Below are 17,564 nucleotides of genomic sequence, written 5' to 3'. Positions count from 1 at the left end.
AAGCATAGACCTGATTAAGGAGATGAGAGAAAATGCAATGGTCCAACTGGCATACTACCAACACAAGCTCAAGCAAGATTATGATGCCAACATAAAGCTGAGACCATTAGTGCCTTGTGACTTGGTGTTGAGAAAGGTTCTGGGTATTGTGAAGAACCTAGCATTGGGAAAGCTAGGACCCAATTGGGAATGACCACATCACATCACCTCGGTGGCTGGTATTGGAGCATATTTTCTAGAAAACTTAGATAAGCATATAATAACACGCCCGTGGAATGTAAACAATCTGAAAATGTATTATTATTAATGAAAGTATCTTTTGTCAATATGTTCACTTATCAAAGGCATTATACTTCTCATTATTCAATCTTTTATAAGTGTTAAACAGATCCTAAGTTATGTTAGGTCTCTCGGATCACATACTTGGGTGAAATTAACACTCAATGACATCTTTTATAAGTGATTAAACAAAACCTTAGTCATGCGTGAGTTATCGGACTAGATGTTTTGGGGAAATTAATACATTGTGACATCATTTGTAAGTGTTAAACAGATCCTAAGTTATGTCAGGTCTCTCGGATCACATACTTGGGTGAAATTAACACTCAATGACATCTTTTATAAGTGATTAAACAGAACCTTAGTCATGCCTGAGTCATAGAACCAGATGCTTTGGAGAAATTAATACACTGTGACATCTTTTATTAGTGATTAAGCAAAAACTTAGTCATGCCTGAGTCCTCATGCCAGATGTTTTGGAAAAATTAATACACCGTAACATCTTTTATAAGTGATTGAACAAAACCTTAGTCATGCTTGAGTTCTCGGAGCAGATGCTTTGGTGAAATTAATTCACTGTGGCATCTTTTATAAGTGATTAAACAGAACCTTAGTCATGCTTGAGTCCTTGCACCAGATGCTTTGGCGAAATTAATTCACTGTGGCATCTTTTATAAGTGATTAAACAGAACCTTAGTCATGCTTGAGTCCTTGGACCAGATGCTTTGGATAAATTAATACACTGTGACATCTTTTATAAGTGATTAAACAGAACCTTAGTCATGCTTGAGTTCTCGGAGCAGATGCTTTGGTGAAATTAATTCACTGTGGCATTTTTTATAAGTGATTAAACAGAACCTTAGTCATGCTTGAGTCCTTGAACCAGATGCTTTGGGGAAATTAATACACTGTGACATCATTTATAAGTGTTAAACAGTTCCTAAGTTATGTCAGGTCTCTCGGATCACATACTTAGGTGAAATTAACACTCAGTGACATCTTTTATAAGCGATTAAACAAAACCTTAGTCATGCTTGAGTCATAGAACCAGATGCTTTGGAGAAATTAATACACTGTGACATCTTTTATTAGTGATTAAACAAAAACTTAGTCATGCCTGAGTCCTCATGCCAGATGTTTTGGAAAAATTAATATACCGTAACATCTTTTATAAGTGATTGAACAAAACCTTAGTCATGCTTGAGTTCTCGGAACAGATGCTTTGGTGAAATTAATTCATTGTGGCATCTTTTATAAGTGATTAAACAGAACCTTAGTTATGCTTGAGTCCTTGGACCAGATGCTTTGGATAAATTAATACATTGTGACATCTTTTATAAGTGATTAAACAGAACTTTAGTCATGCATGAGTCCTCAGATCAGATGCTTTATAAAAATTAACAATCTGTGACATCTTTCTAAGTGCTAAAAAGAATCCTACTCAAGACTGATCCCCTGGGTCACATACTTGAGGAAAACTAACAAACTAACACTACGTTAGCTACTGGTCTTTTATTAAGTGTCAAAACAGTTCCAAGGTTATACTCTACTTCTCGGATTAATTGCTTTCAATAAGTCGAAGTCCTTGATTATTTATCCAAGTGTAGGGTAGAATGAAGAATATTTTTACAGAGTGTGTTTTTATCTACACTAGATTCAGTCTTTATTGCAGGAGGATCAGCTCTTGACACAAATGTGCGCTATCCCCTTTTTATTGCTGATGCTTGATCAAACCACTCAAAGTATAGGCAATATGTTATTGTTAGTTTTCACTAAAGACAAACAGCAATAGTTCAATACTATTTACAACAGTAATAAGCTTCGAAGCACATAAAAGTAAACGTACGAGAGATAAAAGGAAAAACGTTTTCATTAAACAGAAATGGGAATACATTATGTTTGATGGCAGATTGCCATTACAAAAACATATATATATATATATATATATATATTTGCGAACAAAAACTACCAAAAAAAAAAGTCCTACATCTAGGTTTTGGCTTGGGGAAGGTCTTTCTTGGGATTAGCAGCCTCGGAGTCGACATCACTAGATTTAGACTTATCTTCTGCATCCTTGGCCTGGGAAACCACCTCCTCAATTGTAATGGCATCCTTAGAGGGCTTAGCCTTCATCAGTGACTAAGCCTTCTTACCCGCTCTAGCCCCTTTAGAAACTTCAGCATCAGGAAAGGGAGCTGGGTGGTAGGGAGTTGCTCAGGAAGAGGGTCCGATTCTAGAATTTCTCTAATATCCACTGGGAAGAAGATATTCTCAGCCCTCTTTAGCTCGGAGTCTACAGGGACTCCCGCCCGGTCCATCGCAACTCCCCAAGATTGAACGCAATAGTCCTTACACACTACGACCATCTCCTCGGCTAGCTAGGTCTCTGTGTCCTTCACCCCACACTCGTAGGATGCCTTCACTGTGGCCTCAGTGGCTACCATGGCCACCCGAGTTCCATCCTTGACTTTTTGTAGCTCGGCCTTAAGATCCAAAACAGTTTGCTTTTCTGTGGCCAGGTTTATCTCGGTTATATGCAATTGTTGGCGCTAATCCTTGGCTTGCCTCTCCGTGGTTTTTAGACCCGCCAAGGCACCCAGGCAAGCCTTGTCCACTTCTTTTAGCTTCTCGGACAGCTCAACCTGATCCTGCCTTAAAGCCCCTAGCTGCTTCTTAACCTTTAGCCGGGAGTGGTCCTCAGCCTTAACCTCATCCTGACTGTTCCTAACTCACTCCTCGGTTACATAAATTTGCAGGGTAATCTGCATGAAAATAGCAAAGGGGTCATAAAGAATACACACACACATAAATAGACATGCTGCTTAGTATTTAATGAAAAAGGATACTGACTGACTTACCATTGCAAGGTCCCTCTTCAATGACACGAAGAGGTCAGGTTGCCTGATACGCTTGAGACCCTCCATGTCTCTAGGAATGAGGAGGGGCTGGTCTAGGGTCTCGGCAAGGATGCGGGCATGCCCCCTTTGAGACTTCCAGATCGTGGCATCCCAAGAAATGGGAACACCCTCCGCCTCTAGCCTAGAGGCCCAAGAGTGCTGCCCTCGACTCACTTTAGCCTCCCCCTAGCTCTCCACAGATTAGGCCCTCTTGTCTTGGGGATCCTTGGCTTTCTTCTGTTGCTTGGCACCCTTTTGACATGCCACCTCACCTTCCTCTAGGTCCTCTACTAGCCTTTTCTTCTTTAAGTTTGGATCGACCTTCAGTCCGAGGTCAGTAAGGAGCTGAGGGGGAGAAGGAGGAGGATTGGGAGTAACCTGGGTCTTATTAGGAACTTCTTTTGAAGTTAACCCTCCTTTATTCCTACTAGCCATTAGGCCCCTTAAACTGATTCCTTGCGTTAGGTACATACCTCCTTCTTCGTTAAAACTAGTGTCGAGCCAAGCGACTATTAACCTTGGATGATGGACAGTAGAAAATCTTTCAGACCCAGTCTCAGAGTTTGAGAGCTCTACTGGCCTTTCCGATGCCCCTTACTCTTCTCCAAAGTGGAATTGGTCGATCTCAGTGTCTAAGGAATGGCGAGATGAGGCTGACTCCTCTCCCAGAGTAGCTACTTATTGAGGAACAAGATTGGGTGGCAGCATAACAAGGGGAAGGTCTCTCCGAGCCAAGAACCCAGGCTTAGAAACGTCTATTTGAGCAAGCTTGGGGCTACCTACTTTCATTGCTTGGCCAGCATCTTGAAATATGCGTGACAAGGGCTCGTAATCTAAGATCAAGTGAGCAACCCGTAACTGTTTGTCTTCACTTGCGAATATTTCCAACCTCAGCAAGTAGTTAAGCCCTGGAACTTTGACGTGGCTAAGTTTCGAAGAGACGTGATCTTTATTTGCAAAAACATTCGAAAAGGAAATTGTGGTCAAATCAATGACAACTATTATCCGAGGAGACGAATGGCTTGGAATGAATAGAAGAAAAGCTTAGAAAACCAAGGTCCTTACCAAGGGACCTAATCCTGGGGTACCCCACCCTAGTGTTCCCACCTTAACTGGGTAGTGAAGATCGTCGTGCCACTCCCCAGAGATGACTAAGTAATCATCTTTCAAGCCTTTGTTGGACTTGGGAAGGCAGGATATCAATCTCACCTTTTCGGATCGAGATTTGAGGTAATATCCCCTGGCAAGAGAATGGCACTTGTATAAGTGAGCAACGTCTATTTGAGCAAGCTTGGGGCTACCTACTCTTATTGCTTGGCCTGCATCTTGAAATATGCATGACAAGGGCTCGTAATCTAAGATCAAGTGAGCAGCCCGTAACTGTCTGTCTTCACTTGCGAATATTTCTGACCTCAGCAAGTAGTTAAGCCCTGGAACTTTGACGTGGCTAAGTTTCAAAGAGACGTGGTCTTTGTTTGCAAAAACATCCGAAAAGGAAATTTTGGTCAAATCAATGACAACTATTATCCAAGGAGATGGATGGCTTGGAATTAATAAAAGAAAAGCTTAGAAAACTAAGGTCCCTACCAAGGGACCTGATCCTGGGGTACCCCAACTAGTGTTCCCACCCTAACTGGGTAGTGAAGACCGTCATGCCACTCCCCAAAGACAACCAAGTAATCATCTTTCGAGCCTTTGTTGGACTTGGGAAGGCATGATATCAATCTCACCTCTTCGAATCGAGATTTGAGGTAATATCCCTCGGCGAGAGAATGGCACTCATACAGGTGAGCAACATCGTGCCATATAAGCCTAAGATTCATCTGGTCGTTTAGGGCATCTACACTCCCTGAGACTCTAAATATGTTGGGAGTGCACTGATGAGGATACAGCCTGTGGTTAAGCAAGTAGTCTCTGATTATCCTACCCATAGGAAGTGTCATTCCTCCCTCTATAAAGGTGATCATTGGAATGACAACTTCACCACCTCTCTATTAGTAAGTATTCGGTTTGGAGGACAATATTGTAAGCCCACTCCCTGTGGGATACGATATTTGGCCCTAAAACCCTCCATACCAGACGGAGAATCCACTAAGTGCTTAAATCTACCCATTTAAGCAAACATGGATGAAAATGAGAAGGTTTTCTAATAAGGAAGAAGGCCAAGGAACTCGGCCGAGGGAAAAAGAAAGTTTGAAGAAATAGATACTTACAAAAACAAGTGAATGTATCAAATCTTCAACCTTTTACAAAATCTTTTGGCAATTTCCTAAGGAAATGAGTTTAGGAAGCTTGGGGATGTACAGAGCTTAGTAAGTTAGAGTGCTTAAGATCTCTGGAGAACTTGAGAATTCGTAAAGTAAAGGAAAAGTGATTTCCTTTAACGCTTTATATAGAGGGTGAAAATGAGTGGGAATTATCCCACTCAAAATTCCAGGAGAAAGATCAACCGTTGGATCTGCGCCTCGCCGTTAGATTTGGAGAACAAAGCGCTGCCTAGAGAATTTAATGACGCCTCGCGGGCTTCAAAGCATCGGTTGCAATTATGGGGCGTGTAAAAATGGCAATCCCGCATGTGTGAACCAAAGAAATAAATGGTTTTGTCTCTTAAAAATAAAAACCCCACATTTTTCTCCTTGAATGAGAGAGAAAAACCGGAGTTTTGAGGGGCTAATGTAGGGATAAGGGCCTAAAATTATATATTGGGCCTTGGGCCTTATCCGAGGACGTTATCATGTTCGAGGAAGGACAAATAGTTATGATTGATTCCAGTTTAGAGTCTCATGAGTAGGAAAGGAGTAGAAGGGTGGTCCGAGAAGGAATTCCTCCTCGGCCATGACAAATATAGCTCAGATACATATTCCAGCGACGAAAATAACCTCCATAGAAGCTCTAGTGTTAGAAGCGTGCCTCATAAACACACGAGAAGGAAGGGAACCCAAAAATATCTAAGGAAAAGCTGCTACCTTTGCATTAAATGCACTGCAGCTACTTTTTTGGCTGCATTTATGTGGAAAAGACTCCTGAACATTACTTCCTTGGCTACCGCAACTCATAGAGAGTCAGAAGGGGTGTCTGATGGGACGGGCACTCAAGTAGTGGCTTGGACGATTGACAAATGGAGGGCCAAGATCACCAGGAATGAGATATATAATATGAGAGACCCTTAAAGGAAGGGAGATTGGAAAAAATAGAGAAAGAATACTGTAGCAAGCAAAGTTGCATTTGTAATCAATTCTATTGATTTATACTAAGGGTCCGTTTGGATTGAACTTATTGTTGCTGAAACTGAAAATTGAAAACTGAAAACACTGTAGCAAAATAATTTTTAAATGTGTAAATAGTACCGTGAGACCCATTTTTAATATTTTTTAGTGCGTGAACAGTGCGTGAACAGTGCTAAACAGTGCATAAATAGTGTTTTTTTCTCTGCACAGTAAAATCATGTGATTTTACTGTTCACTGGCCGGGAAAAAAAAAAAAAAAAGGAAAAACTCAAACGTGGACGCACACTGAAAACGCAGAGGCCAAACGCCCTCTAAGACTCGACTCCTCGGACAATGAATCCATTCAGTCCTAGGTGCCTTGTTCTTGCTCGATCATCTTTTTAATCCATATTAGCCATTGTTAAATTCATTAGAGCCTAATTCTTTGACCCACTTTCTACAAATTTATTATACTGGGCTCACTGGGCCAATATCCCACACATCTTGAATTTGAGCTGCAAATTGTGTCCCTACAATGGATATTTAATTTTTTTTCCTTATTCTCATTTACACTTATCTAGTATCTCCATGATAATTGATCAAGGATAAATAAAAAGTGACTAATATTTTTCTTAATATTGGCACGTGTTTATTAGGTTCAGGTTTGACAAGAACTTTCCTTTACGTATATTAATTTATAAAATACTTATTTGTATCCTTTTTTATATATATAATTACTTTATTTATATCTTGAACGTATATAATTTTTTTAATTTTATATATAATATAATATATAAAAAAGTGAAAACAATATTTTACAATTAATGTGATTCTAAAAATTGAGGAAAACTCGTATATGATTGAGTCGTTATTAGTTTAAAATATATTGTATTTTTTTTCTTCTTAATGAAAGTTGTTATTTTCTTATTAAAAAAATATTTACATAAATAAAATAAAATAAAAAGTGATCCTGAAGATATATTACAGATCATTGCATGTGCACGTTTATGGTGCTCTCCAAAAACTAAAAGTAAATCTTCAATCCATTGGACTAAACATTTGAAACGAAATAGGCAATGTGACAGTATCAACTTGTAATATCTCAAATCTCACCTAGAAAATGAGGCATTGTGATTGTTGTTGTTGTTGCCTCGTTCTTTGCTTCTGACATGTTGTCCCAACTAGAGAATACGGCAAAGTGACTTTCTTGTCACCGGTGATAATTCTATGCGGAAAACCTTAAACATGTTCTTTATATTGAACCCCGCTCCTCTCCTTTCGGCTTCTCCATCTTGGGCCGGGACCTATCCATTATAAAAAAAATATTTTATATCAAATGATACTATATCATTTGTATTAAAATTTAATAAAAGAAAAACATATGTACAAAAATAACTTCTCACAGCTGACACAACATATGTCTTTTATTTGTTAGTGGATTAGTTATTTTTTACTGACATGTCTTACACTTATTGAATTTTGATACCTCTAATATAGTATCACTTGATACCAAATATCTTTTCCCGTTATAGATCATATTTGGTCTGCAGACCACCCCCCTTTTTTAATTCAATTTTTGCAATGGAAGTGAATATTTGAAATTTGAATTCTTGCTGTTTCCAATTGAGTAAAGGGTCTTTTTTTCTTTTTCTTTTCTTTTTTTTTTAATTTTTTTTTATTTACTAGAGTTAAGGGTCTTTATATGTTTTGAATGTCAACCTTAATTGTTCTTAGCAAAAGAGAAACAATAGAAATTAATAGAAACAAATACCAGGAAAAAAAAAAAAAGTGCTAAAGATTACATTTAGCTGGAAGTTATGTTATCTTCTTTCCTTCTTATGACTATGTTACATTTGGAAAAGTTATGATTTCTTTACAAATGAAAAAAAAAAATATATATATATATATATAAATAAAATAATACCCATAATAATAAAATAGAATAAAATAAAAAGAGAGAGACTATGTTAATGTTAGTCAATCCTTCTTTCTTTTTCTTTTTGATTTGGCGAAAACACTGTTTTGGTCCTTATATTTTAGAGTCACAGTTAATTTGGTCCCTACATTTAGTAGCAATTAATTTGGTTTCTGTTATTTTCAAGTTGTAATCAATTTAGTCCTTCCTGTTAATTGACTAACAAAAAATGTCACGTAGCAAATGGTTGTATTGTTAGCGCACACATGAAGAACATAATAATATAAAATTAAATAATTAAATATTTAAAAAGCCACCTAAGCATTTGAATGAAAACAAATAACAAAAAGTTAAAAACACAAGAATTAAAAAAGAAATTCATAGCTTTTCAAAAAAAAAAAAATCAACAACCTCATCAAACGGGCTTCTTGTGTTCTTCTGCTGTTCTTGGCTGGCAAAAATGAGCTTCTAGTGCTCTTCTTGGAGGGCAAAAATAGTTTATTCCATATACATTAAAATCAAAAAAGTTATATCTCCTTTGTTCCATGTTTTCTCACCAATCAAACAAAATTTTTTTTTCATACAACTAAGTGAGCATTGGGATGCGCGTCTCTCCCCCTGCGTTTGAATTTTTTTTTTTTTTTTTTAGCGCCTCTTGCACTGTTCATGGAACATGAACATTGCATTTAGGCTTATGAACAGTAACTTGCACTGTTCATGCACGCGGATTATACTATGCAGGAAATATTGTGCACTATTCATGCATGCGGATTACACTGTGCAGGAGACATTGTGCACTGTTCATGTACTGTTCATGGGACCTACATCCCACTTTATTCAGAAAAAAATATTAAAAATGGGTCCCATGGTACTATTTACACATTTAAAAATTATTTTACTACAATGTTTTCAGTTTTCAGCAAAATAAGCTATATCTAAACGGACCCTAAGATCCATTGCAACCAAAATCTAACCTAACAGCTCATATGGCAAACCTAGAACTGTCGCAACCTAGATCCACTAGAGGGGCTATTGCAACGCTCATGGATCTAGATTTGATTACCATGGTGCTCATGGCTCGACCGCCACTGTTGCTTAAAGAGAGAAATTTGCATAGATGAGAGAACCAAAAATGAGTAGTTTGACCACTTCTTGGTGCAGATAGGCGTCAGCTGTAGTAGATCGATCTCAACAGTAAAAGCTCTGCCTTAGCCACATTGAATCCAACACAAAGATGAACAGATTGACCATTTCTTATTCTCAAAATTGATGCTAATTTTGGTTAATGTTTTGTCCAATGGGGCTGAGGTTTTTCTTTTTATTCATTTTGGAGCTTGTCATTGATGGTTCGTTTTGACATTTTGATTTTGTTTGTTTGGAATTCTCTGTTACAAGCAGAACTCACCTTGAAAACCGGCTTACAAGGAGAGGGCGTCCAAGGACTTATAAACACATGGTTAAATTTACACTTAATCCATGTGAGACACTAGAATCATAACATTCTCTTCACCATCTAGGTTCTCTGTTTGAATTTTGTTTGTTAATTTCTTGAGCTTTTCAAATGAACAAGCAAGTTGCTATTGGAGATGTGTTTGGTACTTTGGTTGCTTACAAGTTGTTACAGATTTTCTCCACAAACATTGTTGATGTGTTTGGCTCCTAGAAAAAAGTGAAGAAATTGTGATCTTGATATTAAAATTTTTTATTTTAAAATTCATATTTCAAATTTTAAAAAAAAAATATATATATATATATATATATATATAAATGCCGATGTTGGATTTTTTTAAATAGCCATTAATTTTTTTTTTTTAGATGCCACGTAAGCTACTATGTGTCAAGTGTACACACTGTTTGTCATGTAAGCATTTTTCATTAGTGAGTTAATGGTATGGACTAAATCAATTGCAAGTTAAAAATAATAAAAACCAAATTGACTGCTATCAAAATATAAAGACCAAATTAACTATGACACTAAGGACCAAAATGACATTCTTATATTTTGTTTTTTATATTTTGGGGGAGGGAGATGGTCAATGGGAGTTGAAGCTGGTGAATCAATAAGGACTCGTCCGAGCTACCTTAAAATGAGCCCACAATCAGTAAAGTAGATTAGGACATTGATGTTCTGAAGTTCAAAGGATTCTGGATCAAGCCCAAGTTCTGGTTATTTGTTGGAAGTTACCAATTACAAGCCCGTGTTGATCCAAATTCCCATATACGCTTTTTAAACTTTTCTTTTTTCTTAAAAAATAATTTTGGGTTCATGTAATACCATGCACAGAGTTAAGATTTTTCGCTTTTTAAACTTTTCTTTTTCCTAAAAAAATAATTTTGGGTTCAAGTAATGCCATGTGCAGAGTTAGGATTTTTTGTTTTGTTAGGAGTGGGGGGAGGAGGGATTGTGGTATTAATATACTAGTCAAGAGTCAAGACAAACTATCACACGCACATAAACACACATATACATATATAAACTTTTATGTTTTAATACTAGAGTAGGTCATAATTTATAATTTATAAACATATTGTATACAAAACTATCAATTTTGACGTGTGTATATTCACTAAATAATATTTTTAAGGGAATTTATCATCTTTTAAACTTTAATGAGTGCGCAAAAATTGTTTAGTTTGATTTTAAATATATACAAAAAACAAATTTGAGAAACAAAAACTACCTTGCCTGTATAACTATTAGGCTAATTGACAAATTCCATTGCTTTTTAAGAGTATCATTGGACTAACTTAAATATTATTTAAGTTTTTATTATTATTATTATTATTAGTATTATTATTATAACAAACAAGGGTATCCAAACCCAGGGAGGAAGCCACTCACTGGCTTTGGGAACGTGTAATACTAATTTTAGTAATTTTTGTTTTATAAAATTACACTTTACCCCTTTTAACAATATCATTGATTCCTTTAAGAATAATTATATAGCCACATATTTACAAACTATTGAGGTAATAATTTTTTATTGGTTCACATCTGGGCCCACCATTTATATCACTTTTTTACTTATCAATAATCACTCATCACATTAGTTATTTGTAAAAAAAATTGTAACTTTAGCATTTTCCACATTTTAAAAGCCATAAATTTTTTTTTATAGATCTAGAATCTAAAACAAAATATACAACCCCAAAAAATTAGCCCAACAACAAAAATTACCAATAGCAAAGCTAAAAAAAATTAAGCCCAATAAATCAATTTCACCCAAAATAATTTTGTCATTACTTAGTAGCAGACGCATGTATTAAAAATAAAATAAAAAATAAAAAATAAAACCTCAACGACTAAGCAACAACAAAATCATGACACACAACTAGCATAGCAAATAGATAGCCGCCTCCCCTAACTCTAAGTTCTGGCTTCGTCTTTGTCCAGACCTCTTCGAGTATCTAAATATTCCCTTAAACATGTGCAATCATACACACCAAGTTATTACAAAAAGGAATCCCTTAAACGTGGTTCCAAAATGCCGACAAGAGATTTTGAACCCAAAATCTTATAGATATCAGAAGACGTTATTAAAAGAATTATTTAACTTAACTTTGTACCTTGAAAGGAAACTTACTGCAAATTTAGTTTAGAATCAATAATAGATTATTTTCATGATTTAAAATAACTTCAAATTCAGTTTTGATAAATGAATGATTAAAATATTTATTAAGAAACAAATATTTAGTGCATGTTCTTGGGTAAAATACGGTAACCTATCCTGAGGTTTAGGGTATTGCCAAGTATATCCAAAACTTATTAAAAATAATCAATTTGGTCCTAAACACAAACGGTAACGTCGTTTGCACTCTTCAGAAAATTTAATTAATTTATTTTCCCCCCTTTCTTTTCATCGACATCACACCTCTCTCTCTTGTTTCTTTTCTTTTTCCTCTATTCTTAACTGATTCTCTCTCTTTATCTTTCTATTTTCTTTTCCTTTGTCTGGTCAAATCTTAGCCTTTAGGGATCTTCTTTCTCCCATTTCTTCTTCCCTCATCTCTCCATTTTGTCAATGGAAATCCTATGGCGGTGGGTTACAATTTTCGATGGGATAAGTGAATTTGGGTTTGATCGACGTGGGTAATAGATGTTTGATTTTTAACCTAGTGGCTTTAGGCCATTCAGGTTTTCTTGGGTTTCTTTGAGAAGGAGATGAGGTTTTTCCATTGGCTTTTGTCGGCAACCAAACACTGACTAAAGGAGTCTAAAGAGCAAATGACACTTTGTATTGCTTGTCCTTTTGATTTATGTGGCTTTTACTTTTGATTTTCTTGGCTACTAAACACAGAATGGAGAAGACTTATGTTACTTTTTCTTTTGATTTTTTCTTGGCTACCAAACACAAAATTATTAATATTTTTTGTAAAAATTTATTTTAAGAGAAAAAACTAGGAAAATTGTTGGTGTGGTGTTGATGAAACACGGAATGTTGTGGTGTTAATGCAATTGACTTTGTAGTCTTCTTGCAGAAATCACAGTACATAGCTTTGCACTTTGGAAAAGAGTGCATAAACAAAGTATCATGTTGTTCATGTTTATGGACCAGATTGGTAACTTTTAAGAAGTTTTGGATGTGCTTGGTATTATCCCATAATTCAGAGTAGGTCATTGTATTTTACCATATGTTCTTTCATTAATGTTATGTTGGAAGTTTGGAGGGAGGGAGAGGAGAGTAAAGGGGAGGAGAGTAAAGGGGAAGAGTTATCATTTATTTTGTTTGGATGTTTTTAAAATTAAGTAAATGAGAAGGGAATAATTAGTTTTTTCATAATTTGTAATTTTGTTAATATGGTAAGGGTAAATTTGGTAATTCATTTGGTCAAGTATTTCTATACTCTACTCTCCCTCCAAATCTCTCAAATTTGGGAGAATTAAAAATGAGATGTTAGAAGTAGTTAGAACCCCTTCAAACCTCTCAAAATCTCTCTCCCACCTCGTTTAAAAAACATCCAAATAAGGTAATTTAACTTACTCTCCCTCCCTTTACTTTACTCCCCTCTACTCTCCCTCCATCCAAACAAGCTATAAGATTTTGTTAACATTGAATGTATACCAATTTGAATAAAGTTTAATTACAAAATTAGTTGTAGGTTTAGGCTACAACCTTACTTAGTATCTTTTTATTAGAGATGAATTTTGATAAATCTACTATTAGATTACACATTCTTCTTATATCCTCCATCCTTACAAAATTTCTAAAAAATTAATGATCAATAACTATGTCATCAATAAATTGTTTAAATTGTAAGTTTTTGTAATTTAAAATTATGCATAAAATATATAAGTTTACAGATCATATAGTAAATAATATTCAACACAAAATTTGACTTGTGTATCAGCGTAAAGAACATTCAATTCAACAGTTAAATTTTCAAAATATGTAGTAATATTTATTTTATTAAGTAAAGTTACAATTTTAAACTACAACTAGTTTTGTAGTTAAACTTTGTCCAGTTTCTGTATTAAGAGTATAAAGAACATGCAATTAAAAGGTTTGATTTTCAAAATATGTAGTAATATTTATTCTATTGAGTAAAGTTGTAATTTTACACTACAACCAGTTTTGTAACTAAATTTTGTCCTATTAGTTTTATTTTTATATTATATTTAATCATCATATTTTTCATTTTTGAATTCATAATTTCTTTGGTTAACACGTTTGGCCCCCAAGTTAAATTTCTAGTTCCACCCTTAATGGGATAAAAATTAGTTGTAGCAAACAAGAGGATATAAATTGGAACTTTTGCAAAAACTTAGGAACCAAAAAACAAACTTTTTGGGACCAAAAACAAATTTTGTGCAAAGTTTAAGGAAGAAAACAATATTTTAACCTTAATTATTCGATCTACTCACGTATTGTGTGTGTGAAGAATACATCGCCATTTCTAGGGATATTGAAAACGAAAAGGAATATATGGAGAATTAGAGACTTCTATATCATATTTAACATAGACAAAAATTTCTGTTTGTTTTTAGTTTTCTCATACACATTACATAGAACAAAAGGTATTGTGAGCCTTGTGACCCAGCAAAGGGGTGTACATATCTTTTCCTGTACTATGGGCTGTTAGGCAGAAATTACACCTAGCATAGGAATTAGGATTTTAATTTATAAACCTGGATATTGATTATGAATGGTTATAACGTCGAATGATGTCATAGGACTAGAACTAGGTTCCTCAATATTTTATTGCAGAATCCTCCTAGGTCAAAATTGGACCGTCCATCCATTGCAAATAGGGGAGCAACAGAGCAAATTAGAAGAATATAACCAATGTCCATCTTTTGTATCTAGTAAATATGTATGGGATCTTTTGCAACCCAGCACTCTTGTATAGTACCCTATGCAATCTTTTGTAGACTCGGCACTCTAACAAAGTTGATGTACTAATGCTTTTTATTAATAATAAACACGTGGAGTAGCAGTATTTCTGTTTTTGAGCTGATTAACACATAATCAGCGGCATGATCATAGAATACTTACGTAAGCAGACCAAAAATTAGTGAGGACATCAATGACTTGTAATTTTACTCCACATTATTGAGGAATGTTGGAGAAACACGTTGTCATAAGTCATAACATGTGATTGAAAATGTTGCCAAATAGTACGTAGATGAGAATTTTTCTTCTGTTTTTTGAAATTTGGGGGTATGTTTCAAATCACAAACATGAGATGCGCTAAAGAATAGCATTATCCCTGGCTATCACTATTGAAGGGAAGGAATGAGAAATGAATTAATAATGGTACCTCAAAAAATATCAAGGATTTCGAGGATTGAGCGGTTGCAAATAGGACAAGAGCCTCGGTTGAGCCACAATTCCCTGGAGCAAACCCTACAAAAGGTATGGCCACAGGGAATAAAAGCAGCGCCTTTACTTCTCTCCATGCAGACGCAGCACACCCAATTAGAATTAGTGTCGTCGAGTCCCTTGTTGATGTTGTTGTTGTTGTTGTTGTTTTTGTCCTTTCTCCTTTTCTTCCTCCAATCAACGCCGTCTGTTTCTTCAATCAATCTCATCAAAGTCTTAACTTGAGTAGTAGGGTGACCCACATTGACATTCTCATCCCTTGAATTACGCTCAGCCGCTAGTGCCATTGCTAGGTTCATTCCTGTAGCTGTAGTAGGTGCCTGATGAACATCATTCACATTCACATTCACATTCGCATTGCTCACCAAATCCAACTCTTCTTCTTCTTCTTCTCCTTCTTCTTCTTCATGATGGTTTTCTAGGATGGCCAAAGTTGAAGAAGTCGGGCTCCACGAGGCCCTACAGCACCCCATTCCCTTGAATCCTAGCCGTTGTTTTAGATTTCTCCATCTTCCTCCGTGATCTCTGCCCTCCATTCTCCTTTTCTCCCAAAATACCAACTTATGTTTATTGTTTCTTTTTTCTTTTTTGTTCTATTTTCCTCCCCAACTCCCTGCAAGCTTAATAATAGTGCTTGTTCTCTTTATTAATTATGCTGATTCTTAAAGAAAATGAAAACTAAATTTTAAAACTAATAAAAACATAATTTTGATAAACAAGTATATGGATGAGGAATAATGTGTGCATGTAGATATTGCAACAATGTCCCATTATGCTCATTTCTATAGTAAATGAAAAAAATCAATTAAAGAAACCCCAAAAAAGGAAGTATATATAATAGAACAGGATGCATGAAAGAAGATATGTGGTCAGAGTAGAATTTTGTGTTGTGCAAGTACATTAAATAGAAGATTTAATGAAAGATAAAGCGTGGCTGAAAAAAATATGAGTGAAAGCATTCTCTCTGTCCCTCTCTCTCTAGCTCTTTGAGCATATTATGATCAACTGAAAACAAGAAATGGACAGACAAAGTGTGAATCATCAAGCTATATAAGAAATAAAAACACCAAAAACCGTTTAAGATTCTCGAAAGATGGAGCAAGAATACAAGTACTTAATTTCACTCACTTGAAAATTAAGCGAGAGGTGGCTTCTTCTAATACTTCAAGGCCTTAGCCAGCTTTGATGTTGGAAGAGCATGAGAGAGGACTGCCCAAGGAAGAAACAAAACTGATATATCTACTCAATTGTCAATTGTTGTTGGAAGGAAAACGAATAGGATGTTGCTTTATTTTGGTAGAAGAGAAGAGAAGAGAAGAAAAACTGCAACGCGGACCACATTACCAAAATTGAAGAAGGGACCCGCAAGCATGATGGTCTTGCTGGCAGAAGAGAACACAGACATTTCTTTGACCTATAACCTTGTGTAGTTGTGTTGGTAGTGTTTGAACTTTGACAAACACACAAAACTTGTGTATAGGCTTCATCCGGATCTCCATTTTTTCTTTACCCTCAAATCTCAATGATAGAGCTTTGTGTTGTGTCTTATCAAATTACCTTGCTTGCTGCGCAAATAAAGGTGTTTTACAAATCAACATACTTTTAAATTAAAAGTACGTTGATTTTTTTTTTTTTAAACCTTTTAAATTAAAATTCTTAATGTTGAATAGTGATATCAAAAATACATATATCGAATTAAATTCATTATTGTGGGATTTTTTATTAGAGAATTGGATTTCGAAGTTAAGTCAATAGGCTTGCAATCTTGATCTTAATTTGTAGAGAGCTGTAAGCGGGGAGGGGGAACAATAACACACTTTCACAAGCTTTTCAATGAGATATATATCACAAAATCATCTTTATAATTGAGTTTGATAAATCAGTCTAAGTTTGACACTATGTAGTAGAAAGAACCCTTACCCTCACCCAATTTAGAACAATTTTCTATTCAATGGTAGTTTAACCCCCATAAAAAATAAATATGTCTCGAGCATCATTAAGCTATTTATTTATTTTTTGAGAAACATGCATCCTTTTATTATGAGATAGCTTTTGAGATGATAAATTCACTATTAAGAGTGGACCAATCTAAATGTAATGTGATCAATATGATTAGTTGATCCGCTTGAGCACATGGTGCTGTAATGCATAATCAGTCAGGTGCACATGCCATGCCAAAGACTTGCTTTGTAGACGCCGAAATATCCACTTTTACGTATAGACTATAGAGCAAACTTCAGAAGACGTGCGTGGCAAACCACTGACTATAGTCCTGACTTCTGAGAATGTTATCTTATACAATACGCCAGACCGACGCATATGAAAATGAGCCACTCTATACATTTTACGGCTTAAACTTGCAGAGAATAGAGAGATTGTGCATGTAAGCATAGAGTGGCTCCATTCGCCAACCAATAGATAGACCTTACCTCAACTCACCACTACA

At 35.5% G+C, this 17,564-nt stretch overlaps 1 protein-coding gene and 1 long non-coding RNA gene across 2 annotated transcripts; both read right to left on the bottom strand.

Annotated features, from left to right (window-relative positions):
* Positions 1–15,057: 15,057 nt before the first annotated feature.
* On the bottom strand, positions 15,058–15,405 carry LOC136068234 (probable E3 ubiquitin-protein ligase LUL4). Its single transcript, XM_065775119.1, has one exon. It carries the CDS (start codon positions 15,403–15,405, stop codon positions 15,058–15,060), a length of 348 nt encoding a protein of 115 aa, XP_065631191.1.
* A 108-nt stretch (positions 15,406–15,513) lies between these two features.
* LOC136068025 (uncharacterized) lies at positions 15,514–16,840 on the bottom strand. The gene is made up of 2 exons (XR_010629420.1): positions 16,247–16,840; positions 15,514–15,738 (listed from the first exon to the last, which is right to left on the bottom strand). It is a non-coding gene; the product is annotated as an uncharacterized LOC136068025 (long non-coding RNA).
* Positions 16,841–17,564: the final 724 nt, after the last annotated feature.

This window comes from Quercus suber, unplaced genomic scaffold (genome assembly GCF_002906115.3).
Source record: "Quercus suber isolate HL8 unplaced genomic scaffold, Cork oak 2.0 scaffold_7, whole genome shotgun sequence".
In the NCBI taxonomy this organism is placed as follows: Eukaryota; Viridiplantae; Streptophyta; class Magnoliopsida; order Fagales; family Fagaceae; genus Quercus; species Quercus suber.
This window is presented reverse-complemented; position numbering and strand designations above follow the sequence as displayed.

Coding starts and splice junctions, on each gene's coding strand:
- LOC136068234 (XM_065775119.1), bottom strand. CDS start 15,405: ATGGCACTAGCGGCTGAGCGTAATTCAAGGGATGAGAATGTCAATGTG.